The sequence below is a fragment of the Gorilla gorilla genome, chromosome X (assembly GCF_029281585.2).
Source record: "Gorilla gorilla gorilla isolate KB3781 chromosome X, NHGRI_mGorGor1-v2.1_pri, whole genome shotgun sequence".
NCBI classification, from domain to species: domain Eukaryota; kingdom Metazoa; phylum Chordata; class Mammalia; order Primates; family Hominidae; genus Gorilla; species Gorilla gorilla.
Genome location: NC_073247.2, coordinates 92,492,291 through 92,517,452, shown reverse-complemented (window position 1 = coordinate 92,517,452; position 25,162 = coordinate 92,492,291). Strand labels below are relative to the sequence as shown.

Genomic DNA, 25,162 nt, shown 5'->3' with positions numbered 1-25,162 from the left:
ATTTTCATTTGGTAAATAATAATAATTTTAAACAGAAACAAGTCACGACCAAATAGCGACTCATCCTCCCCCAGGCATAAAACCCTTTAGCCAGCTAGCCGCCTTTCCACGGGGTAGAGTATAAACAACAAACAAAACCGCTCTGGTACCGGGAGGAAAAAGGGGAAAGGAGTCGAGTCAAAACACCGTCTCTTAAGTTCCTCAAGATCAACCCAGGGGAAAGGGTCCTCCACCGGAAAGGGCCGGATTGCCTTCACAGGAAGGGAAAGTCACTCCGGAGCTCGCAGACGCGAATACCACCACAGAGTTCCAAGGCGGCTGCCAGAGCGTCGGCCGTCAGTTAGCACCTCCCCCTCCTTCCCAGAGCTGTAGCTAAGCAACCATCGGGCTCCGGGAGAGACTAGGCTCAGCTGCTGTATTAGTGCCTCTAGCGGGGAACTATGAGCGCTGCAAAACCCTATCACCATTTTTACCCTCCCCTCTCTCCACCCCCTTTGCCCCCGCCCACCTCTTCGCCACTTCGGCTCCTCCCTCTTCTCGCTCCGTCTATTTCTCTCTCTCTCTCTCCGCCCCCCCCACCCCCCGCGTCTCTCTCTCTCTCTCTCTCTCTCTCTCTCTCTCTCTCTCCTCTCTCTCTCTCTTCTCTCTCTCTCTCTCTCACTCACTCACTCTCTCCCTCTCCCTCTCCTCTCTCTCCTTCCTCCTCCGCCTCCTCAGCTCTTGGGCTAGAATATCTATGGGTCGAAACGTGATGCGATGAATTCGAGAGAGAGCGAAACTAGGACGAGGAGTGCGGCGGAAGCGGCGGGACTCCCGGGCATGGGGGCTTCACCACAATAGAGGCAGCGCCCCCACCCGCCCCCGCCAGCCCCTCCGGAGCGAAGCCCCCAAACCCCCTCGGGAAAAGGATGGCGGCAGCACCTACCCAGATCGAAGCCGGTGGGTAGCTGTGTCGGGGGGTGGGGGGTTCTAAGGGAATGGGGGCTTAGCGCGAAGGCTGTCAGTTTCTTTTGAAAAAGCTTCTATTTCTCTTCTCTACCTCCCTCTCAACCTCTTTTCCCCCCTCTTCCCCAGAGCTGTATTACCTGATCGCTAGGTTCTTGCAGTCTGGACCCTGCAACAAATCCGCTCAGGTAAGGGGAAGAAAGAGATCTGGGAGTCGTGGTGAATGGTCCCAGTGGGGAAATCGAGGCAGCGGGACGAGCAGTTCCGTTGAGGGTGAGGGAAAGGCCGGCCTTGACTAGTCAAACGGTCAGCGGCTGGGCTTTAAGTGTGGAGGGAGGAATGGGTTGATGGCCCGAGCTGCTCCTCATATCTGTGTTTCCCTTTTGCTCAGGTGCTAGTGCAGGAGCTCGAGGAGCATCAGGTACGGAGCCCCTTCGGGAAGGGTGGGGAGGGTTGAGGTGAGACTGGAGGAAGGGGAGGGCAAGTCAGGGGCGGAAGACGGGCTGGGATAGAGGCTTCGATCTGGGTACCCGTAGCTGTTGTCACCGGGGTGAATTGGCTTCTTCCCTCAAAAGGGGCAGACAACGCTGGGGTCTTAACTCGTCCCCGCTTTATGCTTGTGGGAGGCAGTTTTTCAGGATTTCCTTCTCCTCGACCCCCCTTCCCCCCCCCATATACTCGTCTAGCTCTGAGCCAATAGCTATCAGGCCGAGAGAAATAAAGACGGTAAAGTGTTGAGGACTGGGACACAGGTTGGGTCTAGTTGATGGGGAGCGGAGGCTTTTCCTTCATCATTTGCCTCCGCTTCCCCCTTTCTTTTCGTCCGGCCCCCAGCTGATTCCGCGCCGCTTAGATTGGGAGGGGAAAGAGCACCGAAGAAGCTTCGAGGATCTGGTGAGTAAAGTTTTCATTTCAACTTAACCTAACTCTTTCACCACTCCCTCCCCACCTTGTACCCCCAACCCGCCCCCCACCTCTCAGCCGACGAGGTTCTAGAGCTCGGTGCAGAGCCAAAGAACGACTGCCCCTTCCCCCATCCCTGCTAGTCGGAAAAAGGGTACCTTGCCCTCCCCTTGGCCCTGCTTGTTTCCACCCGAAAACTTTGAAGAATGTGAGTTGATTATCAGAGGTGCCGTGTTGTGGATTATGAATATGTTACAAACATTGGGGAAGGCCCATTGTAGGCGGAAAAGGGAGAGAAACCAAGGGGTTATCTTGGGGCACGTACTAAGGTCTGACGCTGGCCAATGACAGCGTTGGTAACAGCCCGGAGTTCCGGATTAGTGGAAGAAAACTGGTTTCTGGTTGGTCCTGGCCTGAAATACGGGAACTAAGGCCAGGCTTGGTCTTTTTTTGGGGGGGCGGGGGGGCAGGGGGGAGGCGTGGGAGGAAGGGGCTCTGGAGGGGAATTGACGGACCAGGGATTAGGAAAAACGACGTAATTAAAAATAATAAGGAGCGTCAAGCCAATTTCAAATTTTGCCGGTTAGGTAATGGTCTACTGAGTAAAAGCATAATCGTTACGTATCTCCGATTTTATAAGCTCATTCAATCATCAGTTAAGTCGCATTTGCATAGACCCATTTTCACTAAATAGAAACTGAGTTATCACTTTTTGAGAATTGGTGAAACACGATTTTGGGTTTACAAGGAGACAACAATGGACATATTTAAAAATGGAATATACTTTAGTGAAGGACCAAAGGCATTGGTCTGTGTTGTTTCTCCTGCAAATATAATTCATAGTATAAATGTACCTTGTGTTCAGCATTGACACACAAAAACAGGTGATCCTTTTTATTTTGCGGGGGAGGTTCCCTTGTGTTAGCTGCTGCCACAGTGCATTGGAGGGTAGTGAAAGGAGAAAGGAATGATGTTACTAAAATCTAAATTCAGCTATCTTTCCTTCAAATAAGATCCAAGTGGAGGAAAATCGGACAAAGTTAAAGAAAGTTGGCGGTGTATGGTAGACTCTAAATATAAATGATTTAAAATTTGCTTGCAATAAGACTATATTTAAATTGCTTCAATGTTCATTTTGTTATTTTTGTTTGTATTATCTTACAACAGTGAGGCCACATTATCATCAAGTCTACCGACTGTATAGTTTTCTTATATTTTGCAAATCACAGAAAATGGTATAATTGTGATAAGGGTAAACTCGACCATCTGTATTATTAATAGTAACAATTTCTCAGATGGAGAAAAATTAGTTTTGAAAAACTTCATGTACTGCCAGGTTAATTTGTAGTCAGTCTTTCTGTTGGACTTAAGTCTTTCCCTCCCCCTAAAAGAGGCAAAAACAACAGTGCCTACTAATATGTTTTAACACTTAATGACTGATACAGGTTTTTATATATAGTTTTAATACTGAGGTGTATTGAAAATGTTTTCCTTTACATTTGTCCCTCTCACAGCCTATATGTGTTATTTTAAGCAAGTGGCAAAGGAGATTAAAAGGAAAAAGCTTTTTTGAAACTAACTTGACAGTGATAAAAAGGAAATGAAAATCAAAGTAATTAAAAAATAGTCTCCTCACTAAAAAAACCCCAACAACCCAGTTTACTAGACTTTTCCTCATATTGTAGACATTTTTACATAATTGTGATCAGTGTCCATTTTATGCTTCATATTTTTCTTAACATTTAAAAATGTACTTGTGTATTTGAATAGTCATCATTATTTTAATGGTAAGAAAAAATTCAGTTGTATTTAAGGTACGATATGATTTGAACCAAGCTTCCAGTTGAGCATTTGAGCTACTTCCAGATTTTTACTAATAACTTTGCATAGTTAGGTGGTCTTTTTCTGCTTTTTACTTTCTCCCCTATCCCTTCTGCCCCCAGTTATTTTCCTGGACTTTATTCCCTAAAGTGGAGTTACCAGGTCAAAGGGTCTCATGAGTTTTATAGCTCTTGTCATATATTGTTTGCTCTCCAGAAGATTGTACTAATTTATAATGTCATCATCTAGGTATTTAGAGTGAGTTTTTTAATAGCTTTAAATCATTCGGTTTCTTTAATATTTAGTAGATGTCAATAGCTCCTGGTTGACTTAAGTAGCTCTTTTTTTTCATTACTAGTGAGGCTTAACCTTTAAGGAATTAAATAAAATTGTTAATTCTTACATATACTCAATTTTAACGTATCTTTTAAATATTCTTTTCTGTTTTTATATTTTCTATTTTTTTTATGTACACAGAGTTTGTTCTGTTGTTTGAACATTATAGTTTAGATACCATGGTTTTCTTTTACATGTCTGTTCTCTACCTATGGACTTCTTTGTAAGAGAAGATGGGCAGGGTTGAGTGATAATTTGAACAGAAGTGTAGTGGCTGAGAAGTGAATGTGCAGTGTTGGTTTGATTGCTAAATTTGTCAGTAATATTGTTGATTAAAATTATTTCACATATGACCTGATTTTGAGTGGCTGCATTGTAGAAGAGATGGGATACTTTTTCTTGGGGTAGGTGTTTTTGTTTTTTTTTTTTTTTTGAGACGGAGTCTCGCTCTATTGCCAGGCTAGAGTGCAGTGGTGGGATCTCGGCTCACTGCAACCTCCGCCTCCCAGGTTCAAGCGATTCTCCTGCTTCAGCCTCCCAAGTAGCTGGGACTACAGGCAAGCGCCACCACGCCCAGCTAATTTTTGTATTTTTTAGTAGAGACGGGGTTTCGCCATGTTGGCCAGGATGGTCTCGATTTCTTGACCTCGTGATCCGTAAACCTCAGCCTCCCAAAGTGCTGGGATTACAGGCATGAGCCACCGCGCCCGGCCTGGGGTAGGTATTTTTTAAATTGTTATTGGAATGATGGATTTATAAAGTGTGGTCTTTGATTTAGCTCCATGTTTTGGATTGAAATTTAGGGCAAAGTATTAATAGTATCATCTTGATTTACCTGGAATATTACATTATATAGCAGCATTACAAACTTAAGGTGTATTGGGGTATGAAAAGGAAAGAGTACAAATGTACAATGAAGTGTTAACTAGGATATCAACATAGTAAATAGGGGTTGCATGGCCACGTATACTGCATATATGAGACAAAAATCCTGCCTTTTTGTTCATATGTATACTTTCATTTGAACTGATTGTCATTAATGCTTAATTTATCAGAATAATATTAAGGTAATGATAAATTGAATTTCTTCAACATTTCATTACTACTGTTAGTAGTAGTAATGAAATCCTTACCTTCTGTTTTCTGAAACAATCATCTGATTCAGTGTTTATACTAAATTACATATTCTAGAAATCCTTGCCTTCTGTTTTCTGAAACGGTCATCTGATTTAGTGTTTAGTGTTTTACTTGTAATTTTGAACACAAGGGAAGGTGCTTTTTTATTAAAGCTGCTGGCAGTTAAGTATTGACGTATCCTGATCTGAAATGTCATTTAAAAAAGAATCTGTACATGAAGCTTTTTGGTCAGTTTACGTTGAACTGTAAGGTTTTTGAATATGGCATTTAAAATATAACACTCTAAATTTTCCAGAATTTTAAGTAATGATAGAGAGAAAATTTTGAAGTTGTGATTGTTTTTGAATTTTCATCTGGGCACTTTATTTTCTGCTTCCTAGTTGGCTGTTACTGACCACATAATAGAATTAGATTTGCTTCTTGCAATTCATCTTAAGGTAGATAATTTAAATAATACAGATGTCCTTTCGTTTGTGGTTACCCTATTGAGTTGTTGGCTAATTTATTGCTTCCTCCTTGGAGCTTTACTGGGGACAACAGAGTAATCAAGGTTGTGTGTGTTTAAATGAACAGTTCTTGTTAATCTATAAGTTTTATATATTGAAATGGTGATTTGGAAACTTTTTAAAAACCACATTTTAAGATTTTTAAATCATTTTTAGGAGTCTCGTATCATAAGACTGAACCAGGGCCTGATGTGGTGGCTCATGCCTGTAATCCCAGCACTTTGAGAGGCTGAGGCAGGCGGATCACTTGAGGTCAGGAGTTCAAGACCAGCCTGGCCAACATGGCGAAAGCCCTTTTCTACTAAAAATACAAACATTAGCCAGGTGTGGTAGCTCATGCCTGTAATTCCAGCTACTCAGGAGGCTGAGGCATGAGAATTGCTTGAGCCCTGGAAGCAGAGGTTGCAGTGAGCTGGAATCGCACCACTGCACTCCAGCCTGGGTGACTGAGACTCTGTCTCAAAAAAAAAAAAAAAAAGACTGAACCAAAGTTATAAATGTGTTTAGGTGTGGTATATAGTTTTACATTTATTTCGCATTTTCATCTCTAAAACTGAAAGCACCAGTTAGCGCTTACATTTGGAATGACATAGATTGTATTACCCTCATTTTATATGCAAAATACTAGAAGTAATTTTATGTTTTTTATGAAAAACTTTTATAAAAATTATGTTTGTTATTGTCCTTAAAAAATATACATACATCTATGATTATATGTTGTTATAAGAAGTTGCATCTGCATATAACACATTCAAGTTTAAAAGTGTTTTCACATTATCTCATTTGATCCTCACCAAGTACTTTAAAACACTGTATTTAAATTCCAGACATACCTGTATTCTTTTCTTAACCAGCTGTTGTTCTCCAATTACTAATAATAGCTTAAATTGTTAATTAGAACAGCAGAATGATCTTTGAGTGCTGGTAGCATAGTTATTGCATCTCTAAGTGTGGAAGCAGTTTAAGCATGTTTGATTTATGAACTGCCATGTGGACATAGCCATAGTTAGGAAGAACAGGATGCATCATGGGATATCAAAAAGCATGCTCTGCTCAACCCCAGTGCAGTGTATTGTGCATATAATGCTAACTGATAGGTATTATGACAGAGAGAGGTCAATATCTGGAAATCGGTATTCCTGACTACTCCTGACTACTGACTTGCTTGAGCCACCACGCGCTCTCTGAAATATATTGGCTTTAGCGATTTGTCTAGATTGATCCTTGGCATTTTTTTTTTCCACATATGGGCTCTAAGGAACGTACTTTGAATGATTTAAAATCCTTTTGGAGATTTATCATTAATCTTAGGATAACTGGTATCTCAGTACAAATGAGATATTGTGAAAGTGAAGAGAGCTGGTGTTAGGGACTAATACTTTGGATTCAGTGAACTTGCCTTAATGAAATTTTGTCCTGAGCATCTTTGTCACATTTGAATATTAGTTTTAGTTCCTATGTTTTAGTTTTTGTTTTACTACTGATGTTGATTACTGATTGATTAATAAACACTTTCCTTTTGGTAGGCAGCAAAATGGTATTCTAAAAAGGTAGTTTAGTGTTTGTGTCATAATTTAGAGATGCCCTTGCTTGACATTTTTTGTTTGTTTGTTTTTTTTTGAGATGGAGTCTTGTGCTGTCGCCCAGGCTGGAAGGCAGTGGCGCAATCTCGGCTCACTGCAAGCTCCGCCTCCCGGGTTCACGCCATTCTCCTGCCTCAGCGTCCTGAGTAGCTGGGACTACAGTCGCCCGCTACGCCCGGCTAATTTTTTGTATTTTTAGTAGAGACGGGGTTTCTCCGTGTTAGCCAGGATGGTCTCGATCTCCTGACCTCGTGATCTGCCTGCCTCGGCCTCCCAAAGTGCTGAGATTATAGGCGTGAGCCACCGCACCCGGCCTGCTTGACATTTCTTACATGGGATTTTGTGAGTAGTAGAAAAGACCCTAATATTTAGTATGGAACATAGCCTTTACTTGTTGAGTGACCCTAGGGAAATTACTTAAGCTCTCAGAGATTGACTTTCCTCAACTATAAAATGAAAATTTCCCATTTATTATGGGGAACAAGTGAGTTAAATGTGAAAGAATGCATTTTGTTAATTGTAAAATGCTGTGCAAATGAATTGTTCGCTACATTTTAAAATTAGGATAGAGAGACCGAACAGCCAGCATGGAAATCTGGAAAACTATGACCCCAGATGTTATATTTTCTTAGTCGATGAGATATCACCCCCTAATTTTCTTAATTTTTAAATTGTTGTTTTTTTGTTTTTTTTTTTAAGATGAGAGTCTTGCTCTGTCGCCCAGGCTGGAGTGCAGTGGCGTGATCTTGGCTCACTGCAACCTCCGCCTCCCAGGTACAAGTGATTCTCCTTCCTCAGCCTCCCAAGTAGCTGGGATTATAGGCGTGAGTCACCAGACCTGGGTAATTTTTGTATTTTCAGTAGAGGTGGAGTTTCACCGTGTTGGCCAAGGCTAGTCTTGAACTCCTGACCTCCAGTGATCCGCCCACCTCAACCTCCTAAAGTGTTGGGATTACAGGCGTGAGCCACCATTCCTGGCCCTTAATATTTTTATAAAGTAAGGGGCATATAAAACAGTACTATAAAAAAAGAATATTTAAAATGTTAGTGTCAGAATTGAACTCAGAATGAGTGAGCTGTGTCTGTGTTAACACAAACATGAATGTATGTCAAAAGATATTTAGTGTAATATGCATTTTTTATGAATGCCAGTATAACACTGGTGTAGTATTCACTTTTTTTTTTAAACAAATGGGAATTTTATTGTGAGTCTTTCATATGTCTTATTGCAGGGATTCTCAACCCTTCTGATTGTATCCTGAATTTATTTTCTATATATTATTAAGATTTATTTACTTATTTATTTGAGACAGAGTTTTGCTCTGTGGCCCAGGCTGGAGTGAAGTGGCACTCATTGCAACCTCCACTTCCCGGGCTCAAGCCATTCTCCTGCCCTAGCTTCCAGAGTAGCTGGGATTACAGGCATGCACCACCATGCCCACGTAATTTTTTGTATTTTTAGTAGACGTGGGGTTTCACCATGTTGGTCAGGCTGGTCTTGAATTCCTGACCTCAAGTGATCAGCCCACCTACGCCTCCCAAAATGTTGGGATTACAGGTGTGAGCCACCACACCTGGCCTAATTTCTTGTATTTTAAGTTACCTTGTTTAAAATGTTTTCTCGTCCGGGCGCGGTTGCTCACGCCTGTAATCCCAGCACTTTGGGAGGCCTAGGTGGGTGGATCATGAGGTCAGGAGTTCAAGACCAGCCTGGCCAAGATGGTGAAACCCTGTCTCTACTAAAAATACAAAAAATTAGGCGCGGTGGCAGGCGCCTGTAATCCCAGCTACTCCAGAGGCTGAGGCAGGAGAATCCATTGAATTTGGAGGGCGGAGGTTGCAGTGAGCCCAGATCTCGCCCACTGCCCTCCAGCCTGGGTGACAGAGTGAGACTCCGTCTCAAAAAAAAAAAAAAAAAGATGTTTTCTCATGCCCCTTAGTATCCGCCATTGTGTTTTATAGTTAGCTGGGTCTCAATTATTTGTGGTTTTCTTAACTTTTGTTAGAAGCATGATATATATAGATATATATATTTGGTTTATTTTATCTGCTAGTTAGTACTGGGTTCTTTTGTTGGACCTTTCTCTACTGAGCACCTACTAGAATGTGGGTGGGTCCCCTGTCCTTGTCTTAATTTCATCTGCCCTCAGGTTATAGTGCTTTTCAGTGCTTTCTTGAGGCAGTGTAAGCCAGAGAATACTTGACCCTAGGAGGGTCGCTTCTGGTGGTCTCTTTCTTGAGGAAATCTTAAAACTAATAAAAGGAAAAAGAAATGCTATGCATAATGATTAGCATTTTCAAAGGTGAGTGATAGGAAGTTTTAACATTTTGTAAGAGCAACTAGGGAAAGGCCTGCCTGCTGTCTTTTTTTTCTTTTTTTCCCCTGCCCGGTTTTTCACTTCTCTTTCAAATTCAGCAACCATTAAAACACAGCATTTGATTTAGGTTATAGTAGACATCAAAAAGAGAAAACCCAGTTAATTTTTTATGTTTTATGTTCAAAGAGAGAAACCAGTTAATTTATGTTTTCTTCCAGTCTTGTTTTTTTTTTTTGTACAAGTATTTGTATTTGTATTTTTTTTTTTTTGAGACAGCATCTCACTCTGTTATCCAGGCTGGAGTGCAGTGGCTCGATCATGGCTCACTGCAGCCTCCACCTCCTGGGCTCAATCGAAACTCCCACCTCAGCCTCTGAGTAGCTGGGACTACAGACATGCACCGTCATGTCTGGCTAATAATTTTACTTTTTATAAAGACGGGATCTCACTTTTTTTTGCCCAGGCTGGTCTTGATTTCTTGGGCTCAAGCGATCCCCCTAGGATTACAGACCTAAGCCACTGTACCCTGGGGTTTTTCATTAAAAAAAAAAAAAAGCCCTTCTTAATAAGGAGATATTATGCGCTAGTTACCATGCAAAATTGTATTGGGTTGGGGTGCCTTTCTCTTTGCTTGGAATGCCCTCCTTTCCCTTTCTGTCGTGTGAACTTTTCATATATTTTTCAAGGGTGAAACTGGACATGAACCCTTAAACCTCTAGGCAAAATTAGGTGTACCTTACTTCTTTGCTTCCTTAGTTCTCTGTACTGACCTCTGGGCACTTGCAGCTTAATTTGTTTCTATTTACTATTTTGTTTGCTCCTCTAAGACTATGGGTTCCCTTAGGGCAGCAATTTAATCTTCTTTCCATTGCTTTCCTATACTTTAAATGGCTGAATGAATGCATGAGTGGATGACTGTCTTTGTCCTAACCGAACTTTAGGAGATAGTTATCATTACTGTTTTACAGATGAGGAAGTTCAGGCTCAGAGAGGCTAAGAAACTTTGCCTAAGGTCATATAAGTAGTAACTGGGGATGCTGCAAAGATTCAAATCAGTCTCTCTACTGGATCATACTGCCAAAAAAGAGTAACAGCTAGTAAATTTTAGTTCCAGGCTCTCAGACTTCAAAGTACCCTGTTATCTCTGTAGTACACTTACATTGATATAAAGCTTTGCTGTATTTTTCAAAATCCCTTTTGTTTTCTGTCCCTAAAGAGCAAAAGATTACATGACTAACTTTTGTATATGTCTGTTCTGTCCTCTAAATCAATCAACCAATCAGACCCAGGCAAAATGTTACATTTTACTTTTTGAGCATGCAATCCCAGTTTGCTTCTTCATTTAACTTCTGTAGCCATGGTCTTGGAAAACAAATAGCGTGTTCTCTGCTATATTTGTTTTTTAGAGTTACTTGTCTGATACTATTATTTTTAAAAGCCAGGGTAAACAAATATTTTTGGTGTTTGAAAGTTAGTATTTAGAATGTAGCTCCTGGTGCAGTCCTGGCCTCCTGAGATTCGCTACCTTTTACATTTTATTCAGTGCCCAACTGGATTTCTTTTAACTAATTATGATGAATAGTATCATCTCCGTGAGTTTTCTGGTTTTCTCAGTTGTCATAATGATTCTGAAGTATGGTAATTCAGTTATTAGATTTGCTCTTTAGGTCAGCCAGTCTAACTATCAAGAAGGTTTATAATCTAGGGTTAATTTAATGTCTTTCAGTTTATTCAGATTTACAGTTTTCATTGCTTTGCAGCTTTGTGTTAATGATTTCTATCATTATAATTTTTCAGCTGCCTTAAGAGGACAGTAGTAGAAAGAGGAGTGGGCAGAGAAACCCAGATTCCTGTATTGTTTCATTGTAACAATCGGACAAGGCACTTTACTTCTGGATCTGTTTTCTCTTCTGTAAGGTGTGGGGTTAGGTTGATTATACGTAGGGATCCTTACATTTCAGAGATTCTATAATTTAACTTTTAGAGCTGTTTTATAGAATAATATAGAAGTTTGAATTATACTCTTAACAAAAACCTTTTTTGGTAGAGATGGAGGTCTCACTATGTTGCCCAGGATGGTCTTGAACTCTTGGCCTCAAGTGATCCTCCCGCCTCTGTCTCTCAAGTGCTGAGATTACAGGCGTGAGCCACCACACCCGGCCTCATATTATACTCTTTTTTTTTTTTCCCCGTATTATACACTTAAACTTTGTTTATAGAGAATGTTTTTCTTCTGCAGGCCTCAGAGCACTTAACTGTTCCGAGTCAGCCATTATATTCCAGAGAGATAAATGTAGTTAAATGACTGAAATTAGAACGTTTGAGCTTTAAACAAAAAGAGTGGTTTATAATATTAAGACATGAATTTTATAGGCTATGATATAACAATATAGATTTATTTAAAAATGTAAAAAAAAAACTATTCAGGGTAGGTAAGAGTTCTTATTTTGAAAAGATCACCTTAAAAAATTTCCAGCTTTAATGAAAAGCAAATAGATTCAGGTAAGCAGTTAACTACCCTTATAAGACCTAAAGTTTGATTTAGAAGAAACATTTTAAGAACTACATCGATATAGTTTGGAAGCCTGCTAATGTGGTTTGAAGGAGAAACTAGCATGTTTAAACTCAAAAGATTGTTATTGCCATTATTTTGATCAAATCTGTTTCTCTAGTGTTACAATCATATTTTATTTATTTATTTATTTATTTAATTTATTTTTTTGAGGTGGAGTCTCGCTCTGTCGCCCAGTCTGGAGTGCAGTGGTGTGATCTTGGCTCACTGCAACCTCTGTCTCCCGGGTTCAAGTGATTCTCCTGCCTCAGCCTCCCGAGGAGCTGGGACTACAGGCGCCCACAACCATGCCCAGCTAATTTTTTGTATTTTTAGTAGAGACGGGGTTTCACCGTGTTAGCCAGGATGGTCTTGATCTTCTGACCCTGTGATCCATCCGCCTCGGCCTCCCAAAGTGCTGAGATGACAGGCGTGAGCCACCGCACCCGGCCATATAATCAAATTTTTATTGATTTTAGAGTAAAGGACTTTTTCAGTGTAACTGCTTAGAAATCGAGCAATTTTCTATTGTATAGAGTGAAAGTCAAACTTGTTTATTGTACAAGTCTTTAAAGGGATAGTTAGGAGTAAGTTGTATTTGCTGAATATATAGACCTCATTTGTAACCATTAATGATTCTGTATTTTTGAATTATTACTGAGTGATTGATAAAACTTTTTATATAATTAGCTGAAAATCAGACATCATTGTTTCTATAAAATGCAATAGCCAGGGAGCTTAAGATATCAGTTTAAGATGTAACTCCAACAAATTTTCTTTCTATAGGAGGGTAACTCTAAAAATTCTAATTATAGAACTCCCATTTTCTGGATTGTATATGCTAAATATGTTGTATTTCTAGGGTAGTTAAGTGAAGTTTTTATGTAACAACTGAATATCTTGAGTTGGTCCAGAGGATTAAAAAAAAAATTACCAGTAAAAATGTCAACTACTACTCTATGTAAAAGCCCTCTTACAGCATTTACTTGCTGAAAAAATAATGGCTGATAACAGAAGCCCAGTTTATCTAAGACAGTTTTGGGAAAAAAGGAATAAGCTGTTATAGTTGTTAATATGCAGCACCTTAAGACTTTTTTTCCAGATACATATTTTAAGGGTACTAATTATATTTGCATGTGGTCATATTTAGGAAATGCCTTAATGTGCAGGGTATGAATTATAAACTAGGATTTTAGGATATCACTCTGTAGATGATAGGAAATGATTTATTCTTATTTTTATTTTTATTTTTTGTAGAGATGAGGGTGGTGCTATGTTTACCAGGCGAGTCTCGAACTCCTAGCTTCAAGCAGTCCTCCCTCCTTGGCCTCCCAAAGTACTGGGATTACAGGCATGAGCCACCGTTCCCAGCCATGAAGTATTTTTTAGATTGAATCATCAGCTGCATTGACTTTAATATTACCGGTATATTTTTCTGAAACATAGCTCTGTATAGTTGTTTGCTTGGAAGAAAAACTAAAGATGTGAGAATTAATGGAAAGAATTTACTTAATCCTCTGTCCTGATGCTAAACCCTGGAGATGCAAATCTGAAATAATCTGATTACCATTCTTCCGGAGCATCATGACAGTTGCACAGGCTTCAATTATTTTGGTAGATTCAAATTGTTTTTTTGAAGGAACTTACCAAAGATATATAGCAGGATATAATTTAAAACAAAAATAATCACAGGTGATTCACTCATGTTACCGGAATTCTGAATACATGTTGGACTGTGGTTCTTTGACCTGTGTTTCCTAGGAAAACAAAAAAGGCATCCTGATACGAGAATGTGAGATTTTTCCTCCAGGAATTCTTACAATAACATTGATTAGGTTGGGCGCGGTGGCTCATGCCTGTAATCCCAGCAGTTTGGGAGGCTGAGGCGGGTGGATCACAAGGTCAGGAGTTCGAGACCAGCCTGGCCAACATGGTGAAACCCCGTCTCTACTAAAAATACAGAAATTAGCTGGACATGGTGGCTTGTGCCTGTAATCCCAGCTACTCGGGAGGCTGAGGCAGGAGAATCACTTGAACCCAGGAGGCGGAGGTTGCAGTGAGCCGAGATCGCACCACTGCATTATAACCTGGGTGACAGAGCGAGACTCCGACTCAAAAAAAAAAAAAAAACAAAAACATTGATTATAGTTAGACTTTACTTTAATTTTTATTCATTTATTCAACAAATATTTATTTAGTCCTGCTTTATGCCCAACGCTTTTTTGGGTGCTAGGAATACATCATTGAAAAAAACACACAAAATATCTTCTCTCATGGTGATCACCAGAGATGCTTTAGAAAATTATTCTTTTATGTTTTATTGTTGTTCTTTGTTTTTGGAGACAGGGTCACCCACGGGCTGGAGTGCAGTGACATGAACACAGTTCACTGCAGCCTTGACCTCGTGGGCTCAAGCAATCCTCCCACTGCAGTCTCCCGAGTAGGTGGGACTACAGGTGTGCCACCATGCCTGGCTAATTTTTTTTGTTGTTGTTCTTTTTTTTTTCACTTATTTTCATTCAGAGCCATAATTTTTACATTTTTTGTAGGGATGAGATCTCGCTATGTTGCCCAGGCTGATCTCGAACTGCAGGGCTCAAGTGATTCTCCTACCTTTGCCTCCCAAAGTGCTGGGATTACAGGCATGAGCCACTGTTCCCAGCCTATTGTTGTTCTTGATTGACCTGGTGGTAATAGTATTGATGTGTGTCCTATTCAATGGCATATATATACACACATATATATGTATATGTATACATACATATACATATATATACATACATGTATAGATACACATAGGTATCTATACATATACACATACATATACATGTATATATACATATGTGTATATACCACTGAATATACACACATATATGTATATATGTGTGTATATATACACATATGTGTGTGTGTGTGTGTGTGTGTGTATATACACAATTATAGCACTTATAAAAATTGACATTGTAGCCAGAAGTAGATTTTAGGAGCTATTTCAAGATGAGGATGTAGACGTTCACTTTATCTAAAGGTTTTTAATATTCTGGTTTTTCTTTTTATTGTTTTAACAATTAAGTATTTATGAAACACCTCAGGGATTTGTACATTAGCTTAGATTAAAAATGCAACACGATTTTTGTTGTTTTATAGTTTCATTCTTATCTATATATGGTATCTAATGTCCAGAATTTTACTTGTTTTTTTAAAAATGAGTTTTTGTTTCAAGGAATTTTGGCTACATAGCTGAGTTATTTAAAGCATAGTATTTATGACATTGTTAGTTTTATACCCTTTTGGAAACAAGTTAACTTTAATAGGAAAAACAGTTTTGCTTTATTGGTTGTGGGTTTGGTGCAAGTAATACCTTTCACTTGTATTCTTATCATTTGTATAGAATCTAGGTCTTCTGATTTTGGATCAGTTCGTCACTACTGAATGAATCAAGTAATAGAGAGTTTACTCATCACCTGTGTGCTTTTTTGATTTTGGCATGTTAGTTGCTTTGTAACACTTATTTCATAAGATTAACAGCTAAGCAAATGACTTGATCAAGACATTTAAATGTATATTAGAGTGCCATGCCATGTAAATGTTGTCATATCATTTAAATGTGCTGATTTTGTGACTGTTTCTTAAATTTGGTCAATTATTAAATATTTAAAAATTTCTCTTCCTGATTCCATATGTATATGGAATATATATATATGGAAAATATATATCTATACACATACATATATATATATATATATATATATATATTTTTTTTTTTTTTTTTATTTTTTTTTTTGAGTCGAGGTCTCTCTCATTCTCCCAGGCTGGAGTGTGGTGGTGCAATCTCAGCTCACTGCAACCTCTGCCTCTGGGGCTCAAGTGATCCTTTCACCTCAGCCTCCCGAATAGCTAAGACTAGAGGTGCAGCCACCATACCCAGCTAATTTTTGTATTTTTTGTAGAGATGGGGTTTTGTTGTGTGGCCCAGGCTGGTATCAAACTCCTGGGCTCAAGCCATCCACCTGCCTCGGCCTCTAAAAGTGCTGGGATTATCTGCCTGAGCTACTGCACCCGGCTCTGATTCCATATTTTATTTATTTATTTTTTTTTATTTCTTTTTTTGAGTCAGAGTCTCGCTGTGTTGCCCAGACGGGAGTACAGTGGCACAATCTTGGCTCACTGCAACCTCCACCTCCTGGGTTCAAGTGATTCTCCTGCCTCAGCCTCCTGAGTAACTGGGATTACAGGCGTGCAGCACCACGCCTGGCTAATTTTGTATTTTTAGTAGAGATGGGGTTTCACCATGTTGGCCAGGCTGGTCTCGAATTTCTGACCTCAAGTGATCTACCTGCCTCAGCCTCCCAAAGTTTTGGGATTACAGGCGTGAGCCATCGCGCCCAGGCCTGATTCCATATTTTAAAACTGTATTTGCTCTATAATGAATGGAACAATTTAGTAGTGGAATAGATTTATATTTTTAAACCAAATAAATGTGTTTTTCCTGTGTTTTATTTATACTTTTTTAGGTGGCAGCAAATGCACACATTCCTCCAGACTACCTCCTTAAAATTTGTGAGAGAATTGGTCCTTTACTAGATAAAGAGATCCCTCAGAGTGTTCCTGGGGTACAGACATTATTAGGTGTTGGTCGGCAGTCTCTGCTACGGGATGCCAAAGGTGAGATTTTCAGAATTTAGGACTGTGATATCAGAGGAAGGAGTGGAGAGTAGCTTATTTTTAGGTTGAGTAAATGTTCCCATGCTTTTCTAAATACTAGTTTTTCTTATCTTGCCAACGTTGTTTTTGTTTTCTTAGTGTACAAGTAAATTTTTAGAGACCTAAAAAGGAGTCCTTTTGTGTAAAAGTGAATATATATAGGTAAAGAATATAAAATACCTTTGTAATCATGGAATAGAGATCTCAAAGATTCCTGCTTTAATTAATACAGTATAAATACTTACAATATTGTTTCATTATAATGTTCTTACTCTTTATTAGTTTTGATAATGTCATCCTAATGATATTGTACTTTTCGTAACAGGTAAATCAAAATTATATGTACAATTTTAATATTTGAACATATTTAAGCAAAAATAACCCATCAGTAATTTTTTTTTTTTTTTTTTTTTGAGACAGAGTCTTGCTCTGTCACCAGGCTGGAGTGCAGTGGCGCGATCTCGGCTCACCGCAACCTCTGCCTCCCAGGTTCAAGCAATTCTCCTGCCTCAGCCTCCTGAGTAGCTGGGACTACAGGCGCGTGCCACCTCGCCCAGCTAATTTTTGTATTTTTAGTACAGACAGGGTTTCACCATGTTGGCCAGGATGGTCTCGATTTCTTGACCTCGTGATCCGCCTGCCTCAGCCTCCCAAAGTGCTGGGATTACAGGCATAAACCACTGCGCCGGGCCTCAGTAATTGTTAAATAAGCTTTTCTACTCAGCTGATTTTCAGTGTTTTACAGATTTTTCCCAAGTTTTACTTGGAACCTCAATATGTCAAATGTATAAAGTGGTATTTGATAAACATAAAAATGTAAAATTAGGCATTAAAGATGCCTATTGGAGTAATAAATACTTAAGGTATAGCAGCCCATTTATTTCTGTTTTGTTTAATTAGCATACTATTTTTAAAAATCCTAATTCTCCAAGATAAATAGTTGTGTAATGATGCCAGATTTTAAGCATCTCATTTTATAATTTAAGGAAATTCTTAATTGAGTTTATTTGGAAACTTTCAAGAGAGCTTTTGGGTTTTTGTTTTAAAGCCAAGTTATTAGTAATATTTAATATTTCCTTACATTTTTTGACTTAAACATGAAAGAGAAAAACACACAGCTATTTATAATCAGTTACCATCTGATATGCAGTGCTGTTATCTGTTATGACACAACTGGCAAGTATTTCATAATACGAACATGTACCCAAGTATAAATACGCCTGAATTTTCCCTGGCGTACTTGTGCTATAGTTATATCCTTGCTTATACGGTTTTATATGAATAGACGTGTAAGCCTAAAGATCAAGAAGAACTGATGTAAACTTTAAAGCTTATTAATCTGTGACATATTTATATAAGATTCAAATATGTGCATAAAAAAAGCTTTAGTTCAAGACTAGCTTAGAAATAAAATATCCAGATGATATGTTAAGGTGTTGGGTGGTTACCAGTTATAAATTTAGTCTATAACATGTTCAAATATATGCCTATTATTTTCATTTTGGTTTAATAATTAAAAATGTATTCCAACAAATGAAATTAAAATCAGACATTTGCTTCTGAGACATGGTTAAAAAAAAAAACTGCTCTATTCCTTAGCAACCTTTGTTCTTTTTATATAGACTGTAAGAGTACACTATGGAATGGGTCTGCTTTTGCGGCTCTGCATAGAGGCAGACCTCCAGAACTACCTGTAAATTATGTGAAACCTCCAAATGTGGGTGAGTAATATACCTGTGTGTTATAAACAGATTGTTGATTCTTTCCTTCCTGAACTCATTAGGAAGACAAAAATAGGTACCAAAATTAAATTGGAAGCATAAACAAACTGTTTACATTCCTGAAGAGTTTCATGGCTAGTCCAGATTTTTTAAACATTTTTACTTAAAGCAAATACAATGTTTTATAAAAGGTGATCTTTGTTTTCTTTATTTCGTTTCATTTCATTTCACTTCTTTCTCAGCAGAAACTTCTTTTTTAATATAGTATAGACGTTTTTAGCCATATGGTTGTCTATTTACATGTCTATGTGCTGAGTTTCCCAAACAAAAGTACATTATTTATATGTGTTGTTTTCCAAAATTATAATGATGTTATTATACATTTTTATATGTCTGTATTAAGACAAAAAGTCACCTTTCTTGGTTCCAGTTTAATGAAATTCACGTCTCATTCAAATTATTCTTGGGACATCTCTGGCCAGACCATTATGAAGAAATACTAGTAGTGGTTCCCAAAGAGATCTAGATACAAAACTATTTATATTAAAGTTCGCCCTCACAAAGTATGTGCAAAACCAAGGTGCTGGGTGAGTAATTGCTCCTCTGCTCCATTACTTTCTCGCTCTTCTAAAAAATTATGTTATTTTATATATAGTGCCTACAGAATATGCCTATAATTTGAAAGGGATGAATTTCAGATAGAAAAATATGAATACTTTTTTTAAAAGGAATACTTGTTATACATTAAGCTTATGTAGTTTAGCCTCAGAGGTTAAGTAAGTTGAAGCTAGAAATATTTCTTAAGATATATTTAGACAAAATCATTGATTAGACATACATAGGACTTATTCAGGGAAATTGGATACTCTGAAGTATATTGCTAAAAATACTTTTCCATAGCTTGGATGTTACTTGGAAAAGTTGAGTCTCATTGAACATGGTATTGCTAACTTTTTTTTTTTCAAGAGTTGTTTGTTTATCCACCAGAATTTTCCAGTGTTCACTTTGCCTTAAAGCTTTAGTCATAATTAATATGTTGAATTGAGATAACTTTTGTTATTCATGCATTTACTTATTTTCAAAATACAGTATTTTTAGCTATACTGTCAACATTATTTTGTAGTGTGTCATGCTTCGTGGGTCACATGTGAAATGCTGAAGAGCAACCGTTACAATATTAGGTTTACAGGCTTTCTTTATCCCTTCTTCCCTTCTCTCGCTTTTTTTTTCTTTTAACTAAGCATATACTTTCAAACTTCTGCTGGTTTTGTAAAATAAACTCTTTACACTGATTTGAATCCGTTTGTTATTCTTTTAGTAGTTGCTTAGGAATTGTCATGGCCCTGGCATTGATGTTTTTAAATTCATTTTAAATCTGGCATATTATTTGGGGAGGAGCTTTTAGAACAGAGGCAATTCGATCATGATGTATTTTCATGTAGTACCTGGTACTCAAGCTGCTTAAGTTTAAGTTATTTAGAATTCAAAGCCTGACAAAAACTCACTAAGATGGATATGAAATCTTTCCAGTTTGTGATTTGAGGCAGTTTTCTCTTTGTGGGTCATAGTTCTCTATAGCTACTTTCAAACCAATCAGTTTTATAGGTTGCCAATCTAAACAAAATTTAATCATGAAGGTATATCTTTTTTTTTTTTTTTTTTTTTTGAGACAGAGTCTCACTGTTGTCTCTTGTCACTCAGGCTAGAGTGCATCGGCACAATCTCTGCTCACTGCAACCTCCCCCCTCCCTCGTTCAAGCGATTCTTCTGCCTCAGCCCCTGAGTAGCTGGGATTACAGGCATGCACCACCACATCCAACTAATTTTTGTGTTTTGTATTTTTAGTAGAGATGGGGCTTCATCATGATGGCCAGGCTGGTCTTGAACTCCTGGCCTCAAGTGATCCACCCGCCTTGGTCTCCCAGAGTGCTGGGATTATGGGTGTGAGCCACCACGCCTGCCTGGTATATCCTCTTGAAAGTTCTGTTGAATCTTAGAACTATAAAGAATTGACACTGTTTTTCGGAAAAAAAAAAAAAGGAGTTCCATGGTCAAGTAAATGTGGCAAACAGCTTTTTAAAAATGGGGAAAAGTTAAATGAATGGTGGACTTTTCATAGCTTTTCATATGTTAAAATGCGTTGCTCACCTTATAGGGAGCATTTCCCAAGTAATTTAAGCATGGAGGCCAGGCGGGGTGGCTCACGCCTGTAATCCCAGCACTTTGGGAGGCCGAGGCGGGTGGATCACGAGGTCAGGAGATCGAGACCATCCTGGCTAACATGGTGAAACCCCGTCTCTACTAAAAAATACGAAAAATTGGCTGGGCGTGGTGGCACGCGCCTGTAGTCCCAGCTACTGGGGAGGCTGAGGCAGGAGAATGGCGTGAACCTGGGAGGCGGAGCTTGCAGTGAGCCGAGATCGCGCCACTGCATTCCAGCCTGGGCGACAGAGCGAGACTCCGTCTCAAAAAAAAAAAAAAAAAAAAATTTAAGCATGGAAACTCTTTCCAGAATATCTATTAAGATCCTGGAAACAGATCTAAAGATCCTGTAAGTTCCTGGGAACAGATTTGGGGAACTTGGTTGTAAACCCTTCTGTTTGCAGCAGAGAAACCCAAAGCTCAGAGAAGTTATTTGATTGGCCTAAGTTACATTGTTTGTCTTCTAAATAGACTATCTGTCATATTCATGGTCAGATGTCACCATATTTTCTTGGTATGACAGATTTATACCTAGAGAGCTCCAAAGATAGAGTATTAGCCATGGTACTTTTTTTAAGTCAACTGTATTAGGATATTATTGACATAAAAGGCTGTCTTTTTAAGTGTGCAGTTCAATAAGTTTTGACAAATTATATACATTTTTGTGTAACCACCACCACAATAAAAATATGGAACATTTTTATCAGCCTCAGTATCGTTTGCTCAACCCCTGGAAACCACTAATCTTTCTGTGACTGACTATACTTCATGTTATTTAAAATGTCATCTAAATTAAATCAGGTAGTAAGTAGCCTTTTATGTCTGTCTGATTTCACTTAGACCAGTGCTTTTGAAATTCATGCATGTCATTTCATGTGTCAGTAGTTCATTTCTTTTTATTACCAAGTAGCATTCCATTATATGAATTTACCATAATCTGTTCAATAATTTTGCCTATTATGGATAAAGCTATTATAAATATTCATGTACAGGTCTTTGCATGAATATCTTTCTTCATTTCTTTGGGTAAATAGGTAGTACAGTTGTTGGATCATATGTTAAATACAACTTTAACTTTATAAGAAACTGCCGAACTGTTGTGAAAGTAGCTATTATATGTTGTATTCCCATCAGCAATATATGAGATTTCTAGTTGTCCCACATTCTCACCAGCTTCTGATACTGTCAGTTGGTATCTTTTCATGTGCATATTTGCCAGTCTGTAGATCTTTAGTGAAGTATTCACCCATTTTTTAAATTGAGTTGTTTGTGTTTTTTTTATTATTGAGTTTTGAGAGTTCTTTATATATTTTGGGTACAAATCCTTTGTATTTTGCAAATATTTTCTCTCAATGTGCAGTTGTCTCCTCCCCTCCCCGCCCCCATCTTTTTAAATTGAGATGGGGTCTAGCTTTGTTGCCCAAGCTGGTCTCAAACTCCTGGGCTGAAGCAGTCACCTGCCTTGGCCTTCCCCTGGGATTACAAGCATGAGCCACTGTCCCTGGCCCTATTTTATTACCAGTGTCTTTATTTATTTATTTATTTATTTATTTATTTATTTATTTTTGAGACAGAGTCTCGCTGTGTCACCCAGGCTGGAGTGCAGTGGCACAGTCTCGGCTCACAGCAAGCTCCGCCTCCTGGGTTCACGCCATTCTCCTGCCTCAGCCTCCCGAGTAGCTGGGACTACAAGCGCCCGCCACCACGCCTAGCTAATTTTTTGTATTTTTAGTAGAGACAGGGTTTCACCGTGTTAGTCAGGATGGTCTCGATCTCCTGACCTCATGATCCGCCTGCCTCGGCCTCCCAAAGTGCTGGGATTACAGGCGTGAGCCACCGTGCCCGGCCTACCAGTGTCTTTCAAAGAACAGAAATTTTTGCTGAAGTCTAATTTATCAGTTTTGTCTTTAAGATTGTACTTTTTGTGTTCAAATAAATCTTTGCCTAACTCATGCTCACAGAGATTTTCTCTTATATTCTAGAAGTTTTATAGTTTTGTTGTGTATTTAGATTTTTGATCATTTTAATTTTTATATCAGGTGTGTGGTTTAGATTGAATTCATTTTTTTTTTTTTTGCATATGGGTGTCTAATTCCAGTATCATTTGTTGAAAAGGCCATCCTTTTCCCCATTGGTTTATCGTGGCACATTTGTCAAAAAGCATTTAACCATGTATGTATGAGTCTTTCTGGACTCTGTGCTATCTGAGTCTTCCAACTTCGCTCTCATTTTCAAAAAATTGTTTTGGTTTTTCTGTTCCTTAGCATTTCCACCTAAATTTTAGAATCAGCTTCTCAATTTCCCCAAAAAGAAGGTACTGGGTTTTTGCTTGGGATTGCACTGAATGTATAGAGACATTTTAGAATAACTGACATCTTGACAGCATTGAGCCGTCTAATCCAGGAACATAGTATAGCTCTTTATTTTTGTAAATCTTTAATTTCTCATAGCAGCGTTTTGTAGTTTTCAGTGTTCAGGTCTTAACACATCTATTGTGAAAATTTTCCCTAAGGATTTTATGGTTTTTATATAGTTTTAAATTGTAATTTTAAGATTTTTGATTTTCAGTTTGTTGCTAGTAGATAGAAATGTTTTTTTTTCTTTTTGTTTTGTTTTGTTTTTCTGTATATTGACCTCAGTACATTTACTTACTAGATTTAATGACTTTTTTCCCTTGAGATTCTTTGGGATTCTTTACATAGATAACCCTGTTGTCTGCAAATAAAGACAGGTTTACTTTTTCCTTTCTGATTTTGTGTGCCTTCTATTTCTTTTTCTTAAATTATTGAGCTGCTAGTGCCTTTACTACAATGGTGGATTAGGCTGGGCGCTGTGGCTTACGCCTGTAATTCCAGCACTTTGGGAGGCCAAGATGGGCACATCAGGTCAGGAGTTTGAGACCAGGTTGGCTAACATGGTGAAACCCCCTCTCTACTAAAAATATAAAAATTAGCTTGGCTTGGTGGTGCATGCCTGTAATCCTAGCTACTTGGGAGGCTGAGGCAGGAGAATCACTTGAACCTCGGAGGTGGAGGTCGCTGTGAGCCAAAATTGCACGACTGACTGCATTCCAGCCTGGGCAACAGAGCAAGACTCCATATATATATATATAGGCAAATTAAAAGGGTGAGAGTGTGCAGGTTTGCCTTGTACCTGATCATAGGGTGAAAACAGATCATCTTTCACCATTAAGTATAATGATAAATGCCCTTTTTTCAGTTTGAGGATGTTCCCTTCTCTTGCCACTATGCATAGAATTTGTATAATAAATGGACATGTCCCTCTTTTCATTCTGCCCATTATATTTGGAATTACATCAGTAATTTTTCAGGGCATATTTTAACTGGTATTTTATATAAAACAGTGCTACCCAGTAGAACCTTCTGTGACGATGGAGATGATTGCAACTGAGAAATTAAATATTTATTTTATTTAATTTTAAGTAATTTGACATTCAGCAACCACATGTGGCTAGTGGCCACTATATTGGATAGTGTGGATCTAGAGTAATATGGGAACAGTTAGGCTACTCTGGATAGGTGCATAATTTGATAATTAATTTACTTATTTTACAAATTTGATTTTCTTTTTTCTTCTTTTGAGACAGAGTCTTGCACTGTCGCACAGGCTGGAGTGCAGTGGCACTATCTTGGCTCACTGCAACCCCCACTTCTGGGTTCAAGTGATTCTCCTGCCTCAACCTCCCAAGTAACTGGGATTACAGGCTCCTGCCGCCATGCCTGGCTAACTTTTTTGTGTTTTTAGTAGAGACAGGGTTTTGCCATGTTGGCTAGGCTGGTCTCAAACTCCAGATCCCAGGTCATCTGCCTGCCTTGGCCTCCCAAAGTGCTAGGATTATAGGTGTGAACTACTGCGCCTGGCCTGATTTTAAGTTTCCTATTTTTATCCTTAGAAACTACTTTCAGCTGTTCATATCTTGATTTTAGCGACTCACTTTAAAGATTGAATTGTGCCAGTTCTTTTCTATGAAAGTTTTACAACAGACTTTGGCCAAAAACAATAAAATTCTGACCTTATCTGGACTTTGCACTATGTTGGAGTATTTATTCAAATGTTTCTGTCGTTCGTATAGTTAATCAAAAAAGTTATTTAGTAGTTTAATGAAATGAAGGTAAGGGAGCATAAGGAAGGAATTTGAGAGTTAATTCCCAGATTCTGTTCTCCACACTAACTACTGTAACACTTTAAAATACATGTGTACTTACATTTACCAAGGGTGAATTTCTAGATTTCTTATGGCAAGAGCAAAAATATCTGTGATATTTACATTATTTTAGTTCTAAGTGCCAGTCATGCCATTTCATTAGCTGTATGCTTGACTAATCAAATTGGTTTTGTATTGTACCAAAATTAAATCAGAAGAAGAAAATTGAGCTAAATTCAAAATAGTGTTAATACTTAATGCCACTCAAGG

At 38.5% G+C, this 25,162-nt stretch overlaps 1 protein-coding gene across 1 annotated transcript in view; it reads left to right on the top strand.

Annotated features, from left to right (window-relative positions):
* Positions 1–544: 544 nt before the first annotated feature.
* Positions 545–25,162, top strand: part of BRWD3 (bromodomain and WD repeat domain containing 3) — a 140,310-nt gene continuing 115,692 nt past the window's right edge. Inside the window, exons 1-6 of the mRNA XM_019019638.4 lie at positions 545–939; positions 1,075–1,133; positions 1,337–1,366; positions 1,780–1,839; positions 16,615–16,765; positions 18,427–18,525. Of these exons, the coding sequence (XP_018875183.1) occupies positions 909–939; positions 1,075–1,133; positions 1,337–1,366; positions 1,780–1,839; positions 16,615–16,765; positions 18,427–18,525 (430 nt within the window). The 5' untranslated portion in view covers positions 545–908. The remainder of the gene's footprint in view (positions 940–1,074; positions 1,134–1,336; positions 1,367–1,779; positions 1,840–16,614; positions 16,766–18,426; positions 18,526–25,162) is intronic.